Here is a 9,014-nt window from a genome sequence, read left to right as displayed (position 1 = left end):
CGGGCCGCCCAACGCGCCGGGGCGTACGGTCGGGGACGCGCGCCGCGCCCCCGGCCGCCCCGAGCCGCCCGTGCGCGGGAGACGGACTCACGCTCGGCCCCGCCCCCGCGCTCCGTGGGCTCGCCCGGAGTTCCCCGCGCCGCCCGAGGTTTCGAGAATCGAAACCTGGGGAGCTTTCCCTGCTCCCTACGTGTGGCGCCTGATTGGCACGGGGAAGTGGACGCTTTAGTTCACTCTGAGGCCTGGTTTATTAACGGAGTAAACGGCCTAGCCCTACACCACACAGTTTAAAAGGGGGGGGGTCGAAAGAACCTCTGGAGCCCCGTCATTAAGCTACAATGACGCGCCATAAACGGCGAGAATTTTATGTTGGAAGTTGCTGCAGTTGCGCGACTTTAGCCGGGAACCAGTGTGAGGGCCATTTAGAACACTTGAGGCATCGGAAGTGTTTCGTCGTTGGAGGGAAGAAAAAGAGGGGCGGGGTGTGTGGGGGGTCCATACATCAAATACATGTCTGCGCACATCAGTGCACACGGGAATCGCCGGCGGCTTCCAGCTCCGGGGATCGGGCCCGCCGCTTCAGCGCTAGACTCCGCAAGGGCTTCGGCCGCGGGGCGGGTGGGGGCGGCGCCCTATGCAGATGAGGAGGGTGTGGCGAGCGTGCGGCGCCGGGCCCCGGAAGCGCAGAGAGGCCCCGGTATAAAAAAAGTACTGAGGACATTTCTCCCGCACAACTGCTAAAGCTCCAGAGACGGGAGTGTGTGCGGCGGCGGCGGCGGCGGCAGTAGGAGCCGCCACCTCCGGGACCACCGCGGCTGAGGCGGCGCGGGCGGGGTGAGGGGCGGGAGTGGCCGGCGCGGGCTGCGGCGGTCTGGGAAGGACTAAGTCGCTCGCCGCTGCCGGGAGCGCACTCGCGGCTCCTGAAGTATTGCCGCCTCGCAGTTCCTCGCTCGCCGCGCTCCTAGAAGGGGCGGCCGCCTCCAGGTGACACAGACGGGACTCTCGCTTGCGCTTTCCAGATGCATCAGAGATACTTTTGGTGCGGGGCTGCTCTGCGGGGCGCGGCGCGCGCGGGCCGGAGGCCGCGGGGGCCTGGGGAGGGAGAGTCTCCGGGGAGCCCCTGAGGCGGGGGGCGAAGCGGGGAGGGGGCGCGCTCCTTACTCCTCGGGCCCCTGTCCGCCTGTCCGCCGCGCGTCTCAGCGCGCTCCTTCCCTCTGTTCTCTTTTAGGACCGACCAGGGCCCAGTGGCGTTCGGCGGGCACTTCATGGCGGAAGGCGAAGGGTACTTTGCCATGGCTGAGGACGAGCTGGCCGGCGGCCCTTACATCCCCCTGGCCGGCGACTTTAGCGGCGGCGACTTCGGCGGCGGCGGCGGCGGCGGGCACTGCTTGGACTATTGCGAAAGCCCCACGGCGCACTGCAACGTGCTGAACTGGGAGCAAGTGCAGCGGCTGGACGGCATCCTGAGCGAGACCATCCCGATCCACGGGCGCGGCAACTTCCCCACGCTCGAGCTGCAGCCCAGCCTGATCGTGAAGGTGGTGCGGCGGCGCCTGGCCGAGAAGCGCATCGGCGTCCGCGACGTGCGCCTCAACGGCTCGGCCGCCAGCCACGTCCTGCACCAGGACAGCGGCCTGGGCTACAAGGATCTGGACCTCATCTTCTGCGCCGACCTGCGCGGGGAAGAGGAGTTTCAGACTGTGAAGGACGTCGTGCTGGACTGCCTGTTGGACTTCTTACCCGAAGGGGTGAACAAAGAGAAAATCACACCACTCACACTCAAGGTAAAGCTCCCGAGAGGGGCCGGGGGCGGCGGCGGGCCGGGCGCTGGGGCGGCGCGGCGGGCAGAGGGGCGCACGTCCGCGGCCCGGACCCAGGTGGGCGCCCTGGCTGATTTTGCTTTTGAGTTTTTTCCTGAGGAAACCAAGGTGCGTGGACTGTGTTGAGTGTTTAAGCTGCTTCAGCTTCCAAGTCTTCTGCTTCCTCCTCTGCCCTGCCTTCTCTTCCTTCTCATTTTTTAACTCTTGGCTTTCCTTTATTGAGTCGTGTCCAGAGGAGATTCTGATAAGTGGAAGAGTGAAATGATGTGAACCTTTCTTTTTTTTTTTTTGAGTCATTTGATTATTTAGTCTCTGGGAAAAGGGCAGCCTGCAGCAGAGGCTAGTCAATGTTCTTATTATTGTATTGGAGAATGTGAATAGATTTCCTAGCTGCCTTCACGTGACGCCGTGTGTTAAGCATATATATGGTGCTTTTCCAGGTTGGTTCATGTGTTCAGGATATAATGGGTCCCCTCCTCCCCACTTTGGTCCAAAGCTCGTTTTATACAATTAGGTAAAATTATCCGAGGAACCAGCCTCCCAGAATGTCTTAATTTCGTTCATATTTGATTTTAACTGCAGGAGCCCTGGCGGGACTGTCAAGATACAAATCCTATCGGTTCCCTTAGCAGGAGGGGAACTAGGTGACTAGGGACTAGGGTGAGAGGCAGACTAGCTTTTCCCTGTAGACCCTTCTGTCTTTTGAATATTGTGGTGATATTGTGTGAATATTGTACCTATAAGATCATTCTCAAAAAATAACATTTTGAAAGTCAGGCATGACAACAGAACCTCCTAGTACTGCGCTATGTCTGCCAAAAGCCTCACACCATTATTTCTACTCTCTTTCCCAGACGGCAAAACCACTCGTTAAATGTATTTCTTTTTGTTGTTGTTGTTTTGAGAAGACTGTTTATGTTTAATGTTTAAGCCTGCAGGTAGTGTTTTGCTGAAACCTGACAAAACAAAAGGGAAGGAGCAAAATAATTCTCAGCTGTGACGAGGATGTACTTATTTATTGATTATTTTTTTCTAGGTTTGCTCATCTTCTTGTTTTGTCTTTTAAATTGTAGGAAGCTTATGTGCAGAAAATGGTTAAAGTGTGCAATGACTCTGACCGATGGAGTCTTATATCCCTGTCAAACAACAGTGGCAAAAATGTGGAACTGAAATTTGTGGATTCCCTCCGGAGGCAGTTTGAATTTAGTGTAGATTCTTTTCAAATCAAATTAGACTCTCTTCTCCTCTTTTACGAATGTTCAGAGAACCCAATGACTGAAACGTTTCACCCCACAATAATCGGGGAGAGTGTCTATGGCGATTTCCACGAAGCCTTTGATCACCTTTGTAACAAGATCATTGCCACCCGGAACCCGGAGGAAATCAGAGGGGGAGGCCTGCTTAAGTACTGCAACCTCTTAGTGAGGGGCTTTAGGCCCGCCTCTGATGAGATCAAGACCCTTCAGAGGTATATGTGTTCTAGGTTTTTCATCGATTTCTCAGACATTGGAGAGCAGCAGAGAAAACTGGAGTCCTATTTGCAGAACCACTTCGTGGGCTTGGAAGACCGCAAGTATGACTATCTCATGACCCTTCATGGAGTGGTGAATGAGAGTACCGTGTGCCTGATGGGACATGAAAGAAGACAGACTTTAAACCTGATCACAATGCTGGCTATCCGGGTGCTAGCTGACCAAAATGTCATCCCTAACGTGGCTAATGTCACTTGCTATTACCAGCCAGCCCCGTATGTAGCAGATGCCAACTTTAGCAATTACTACATTGCACAGGTCCAGCCAGTGTTCACATGCCAGCAACAGACATACTCTACTTGGCTACCTTGCAATTAGGAATCATTTAAAAGTGTCCTGTGGGGAAGCCATTTCAGACAAGATAAGAAAAAAAAAAAAAAAAAAGAAAAAGGCTGAGTGACCCAGCCATGATTAGGGATATGTTTTGTGCAATGATGATCTGCTCCTGGTTTTAAACTTGGCAAAGCTTGTGGATCTTTTCCTAGGTATGGGAGCATGATCTCAAAATAACCCGCCCCACCACCACCGCCAACCTTCCCTCATTCTCCGACCCAACTGGATTCTGTCCTGAAACAAAAGAGACCTGTCATTAAAAACAACCAGGTTCTCCTAAAATAACAAGAGAAAAAAAGCTTTATGACAATATGGGTTTGCAGTACCTGCTCCCATAGCTTTGCCATAGGAAGAAAAGACAAATGGAGAGTTTCTTATAAGACGGAATTCACAAAAGGGAAAATACAGAGGAAAAAAGGGTCTCACTCCAACGAAATTATCAATTCAGGAGTTCAGATAGTAACAACTGTACAGGAGGAAGGGGGACTCCAACACTGGGATTACTATCTGAGGCTTGTAGCAAGTGCTTTCTGTGGAACTCTCCCATTGCGCTAATAGAAATGGCTTGCTCCGAATGAGCAGTAGTAGGGTGCAATTCTCATAACAAACAGCAGAACTTATGATGACACAATCCATTATTTCCAGCTGCGTGCATAGCTCGCATTTTTTAAATGTGAAAATGCAAGCAAAAACAGCTGTAGCAAAGAAAGTATGCTCAAGGACCAAAGATTTAACAGATAAAAATACCCAAGTAGAAAAGAAATAGAATATATAAAGAGTTACTATATTTGTTACACACCAATATACATCAAAGTGCCTGTTGCCTTCTGAAAATTTGAAGTGGAAAAATTTTATGGTTTAATGACTATTTTATCAGGGACTCAAGAAGAAAATAAAACAACACATAAGCTTGTGAATGGTGGAGGAGATGCCCTATTTTTTCTTGACAAATACTTGTATAAAATTAACCTTGTTGGTGTGATATTATCCTAGGTACATGTGTATGTGTGTGTATATTATGTGTATATATATACATATTTGTGATATGTGTATATACACACAATACATTGATTATGGTCTAGAAAAATGTAGCATATAGGAAATGTTTAAATACTGTGTGCTTTTATGTTTTCAACAGGATGACATGAGACGTGGGCATATTGCAGTGATGAATTAAAACCCACATCTAAAAAAATTAAAGCAAATGAAGGAGGAAAACAATTAATATATTTGATAGGAAGAGCAGAGATTATACATTTTTAGTGAGTTTTTTTTTCCTTTTTTTTTTTTTTGTGAGTCATAGAATTCCACAAATGGGAGAATATTTGTTGGGCAGAGCACTCGTTTTTTACACTAAACTGCCATTTTGATAGTTTGAACCCTTTTACTTTTTGTAATACTTGCATACCTCCATGGTGTATAATCCAGTGGATCATGGATCAGTGATAGTCTGTTTAAATCCCTGACTGCTAAAAAGAATTTCTGGTGATCTGAACACTACTTATTAATATTTAAATGAATTTTTAAATGAATGCATTGTGCATTCCAGGACCACTAGAATTTAGTAAATGTGAAATGACCCTTTTTAAAGAGTATTTGCACGATTACTTAAAATTTATATATGAAATATATATTATATATAAAATTTTATAAATTCATGCCAATATGAAACATCTTTGACCTGTTTGTCACACTGCATTTAAGTATTTAGTACTGTACTTTAAATTCACTCACTTTGCATTCAATCAGATCCAACTTTATTTTCTGTTTCCCAAGAGACCAGTTACACCTTTGTGAAATGAACCGGCATTACTGTTTCAGTTCAGTGACAGCTAATCCCAAACCCATCCCTTCTCTCAGCCCTTAATTCCTTTGGACACTGGTCTTTGAAAATGTATTTGTTAAAAACAAATCTAACACCCGACAACCTTCCCTTTGTATTGTGAAACAGCTACACAACCCCTACCAAGTCTAGTGGATGACTGTTTACTCTGATCGTTCCTGTGAAGAGTCAACCAGATTTTTGTCATCAGTTAAAGAGGGATTGGGGAAGAAACTAGCATCATCCTGTTGGCAGTGTAATTTATTTGTTATCTGGGCATCCCTCAGATGCTCAATGCTGGTTTAATCCATCCGCACTACCTTTCTTGTGCATCTTTCTTTGAAGCCTTAACCAGAACTTGATGGGTTTGTCGTAGCAGCGTCCCTGTGAATTCTGTCCGAGCTGTAACAGCTACTGCACTGCCACTCACTGTTACGTAGGGAACTCTTTCTTCTCCCACGTTGGCTCAGACTCCCTCACTCCAGCCCTGGGTTTGAAAAATTCATTGTAATTCCCAGGAAATATTCCATTTGCAGATTAAGCCTGATACTTAACTGTCAGCAGCCAGAGCTCCGCCTCCTTACCTGTTCGGATGTTTCCTAAAAGAAAACTAAGGGAACCCTCGGGAACAGAGGAGGAGTAGCTGGTGATCTGCCTTCTTCCTTCTCATCCTAACTCTTGACCGATGAGTCGTCCACTGTTTCAGAAAGAATCTGAAGGTCTCTGGCTCTGCCATAGCAACAACCTGGTGTTATTTTATGACACAGATTTTTGTTTGGAGGGGCCTTCTTGGAAAATACACTTTTCATTTGTTTTCTCAGATATTTTTGTTCTTTTCTTGCTTACTCTGGGGCTGGTAGCATAGTTGGAAATACCAGCACCTGGCATTCAGATAGAACAGGCTGTACTCAAGACAACCTTCAGCATTTAAGATTTATATAATTTATTTCCCTTTTGTATGTACTATAGTCTTGTGCATGTGTAGTTGAACAAACAGTGGAATATATGTCTCTCTTTGTGGATGTGTGGCCTAAACATTTGAATGTCTGGTGAGAGAGAGCCGTGTGTCATAGGTCAGAGAAAAGGACAGCTCTCAATTCCTGATTAGTGCCTGTGATTTGCTTACCTTTGTGTTTATCTGGTCGAGTGTGCTGTTACTTTAAAGCAGGAAGAAGTTTTTTATCTTCTGGAGTCTCTTCTCACCTGTTCAGCCTGGCATGTCAGGGAACACTTCACCTGCCCTTTTAACAAGTTGACTTCATTTGCAGTAAAATCTCGTTGCCTCAAGACGTCCTACATCAAGATGGACTTTTCCCTTCCAGAAACGGGATCAAGTGTTTGCTCACTTTCATATTGGGTGGATTGTTTTAACGTGGCTCCAAAATTGCAAGGATGGAAGAATGTCTGTAAGCCAAGCCAAGGAGGAAACGCCAAGAAAAGTGAACATACCGTTTTTTTGCCACCCCTTTCTGTTTGCTGATCGTAGGTTGCCTTATTGTGCGTAAAGTTGTTTTCATTGCAATGCTTGTCAAATAAATATTGTGAACTATTTTGTAAATGAAATGTATTATGTTAAAAGCTGTCAGCAGTTCGAAAATAGGCTTTTTTGTTGTTTGAAGACAGGGTGTGTTAGATGAAACCAAAAAGCCAAAAAAAAAAAGTAATTTCATATATACCACCTGTTGGAATATAGTATTTCTTTATGATCTCTTATAGTATAGCCTTTTCAGCGCTAAGAAAGAATCTCTGTGTAATACTTTGTCGTAATAATGGCTTGCTAACAAAGTACGTGGTCAAAGTACAAAGTTGGAAGATGTCAAGTAACTTGGCGAGACTGGCTGCAAATCCTTGCAGAATGGAGGATGCTCTGCCCGCTGGCTGTCTCTCTCTCCGACCTCTCTACAACCATCGCCTGCTCCAAGAGGCCCTGATGGCAGCACGCCGCACCTGGGGTCACTCTTTTGGAATACTTTCACTTTAGTCTGTGTCACAGGCAGAAAAGGAGTTGCTGGAGAATGGACTCTTAAAAACTGACTTATTTGAATCAGCGCTAGAGGGAACAGATTGTGAATTTTGTTTACAGCATCCAATATTTGGATTTTTTTTTTTGTAAATAAAAAGAAGTTATTTTTTTCTATTGATTTGTGCGTTGTTTTCCATCTCTGTGCTGGCTAAAGACCATATCCTCCGAATCCAACCTGTGTCTATGAGAAAAGATGAAGCAGTGTTTGGAGGCGACCCACCTTTGTCAACTTCTGATTGGAGTGCAAGTCATTAAAACGCCCAGCTTGCAGCCAGCCCATCTCTGGACTGGCTCAGTAATATCCGTTAGAATCTAGATAATGGGTGCCAACATTTTGAATCTGGTTGTGAGCTTAGCTGTGTTAAGTGACCCAGTCAGAGCTGTTTTCCAGGATCGGTAGAGACTCCTGGCTCTGGACTGTAGGTTTGCTGTAGCCCTGAGGGGGCCTTGGTTTTTAGGAGTAGCGTAAGTGTTGTGATTCAGTCATCCATGGTTTTATATATATCATCCATTTGAGGCTCTGTAGTGTTATTCAGAGTGTTTGCCTCGGGAGGAAGGGAGCAAGTTTTGGAAGGCACTAAGTGGAAGGGAAAGTGGAAGGAAGGGCAATCACAGGATCTAATATGTTGTGCTTTGTATGCATATGCTGGCTGCAAAGATGTTGCCCTTTCGATGAGCATTTCAAATAGGTAATCTCACCTGTTCAGATCGCCAGGGAGCATCCATTTATTTATTTATTAATTTTTCTTCTTTGTGTCATTTTGGAGACTTTCTCAGTACTAGTAGCATGAGAATTTGGTAAGCCTCAGCTATTATAGGACGTCCTTGTGGCTTTTAAAACCGTTGAAAGTCCTGACGTTGGACAGAATACATGCTTGACTCTGCGGCTATGAAAGAGCCATTCCTGGTATTCAAAGCCAGTTTTCTGTCATATACATCATAAAATACGAGGTGGTTATTTGGTTTGGTAGTGTTATTTGTGTGTCATTCTCTTCTTCCTTTGTTGCAACCTCTTCATTTTTTTTACAACCATCCCTTGCATGTCTGTGGTCATCACAGAGTCCTTTTTCAGCCAGGGTTGAATAAGGACAGTATATATTAAGCTCCTCCTGGACTTAGGTACACCCTGCTATTTCTAGTTGAATTACCAGACTGCACCTAGCTAAACCTGGAGAGAAGTAACACACCCTTCTTTTCCTTAGGAATCTTACTACCTTAACATTCAGTGGCTTTAAGAAGAAAAACAAAACACAAAAAATTAATACCCGGAAAGCAAAAACAAGGAAATTAAAATCATAGTTTTAAAATATAAAGTAGAATAAGAACTGTTTAAATCATCAGATACCTAAGAAATTAAACTGTAATTTCCTTCTTAGAACCAAGCTTGAAATAATGTGAATGTCCTGTGGTCTAATAGCAGATACAGTCAAGCGGGGGGGGGGGGGGGGGGGGAAAAATTTTTAAAAAAAAAGGGGGTTTTCCCC

The 9,014-nt window shown here is 45.8% G+C and overlaps 1 protein-coding gene across 2 annotated transcripts; it reads left to right on the top strand.

Moving 5' to 3' along the window:
• Positions 1–604: 604 nt before the first annotated feature.
• On the top strand, positions 605–7,647 carry TENT5A (terminal nucleotidyltransferase 5A). 2 transcript variants are annotated; one of them, XM_029223613.1, is made up of 3 exons: positions 605–984; positions 1,229–1,784; positions 2,894–7,647. In XM_029223613.1, the coding sequence occupies exons 2-3, from the start codon at positions 1,266–1,268 to the stop codon at positions 3,668–3,670; spliced, it is 1,296 nt and encodes a 431-aa protein (XP_029079446.1). In that variant the 5' UTR covers positions 605–984; positions 1,229–1,265; the 3' UTR covers positions 3,671–7,647. The 2 variants fall into 2 exon arrangements, with proteins under 2 accessions (XP_029079446.1, XP_029079445.1); XM_029223612.1 differs by having other exon boundaries at positions 709–1,039.
• The last annotated feature ends 1,367 nt before the right edge of the window (positions 7,648–9,014 follow it).

Source organism: Monodon monoceros, unplaced genomic scaffold (genome assembly GCF_005190385.1).
Source record: "Monodon monoceros isolate NGI ecotype Baffin Bay Population unplaced genomic scaffold, NGI_Narwhal_1 Super_Scaffold_15, whole genome shotgun sequence".
Lineage (NCBI taxonomy): Eukaryota > Metazoa > Chordata > Mammalia > Artiodactyla > Monodontidae > Monodon > Monodon monoceros.
This window is presented reverse-complemented; position numbering and strand designations above follow the sequence as displayed.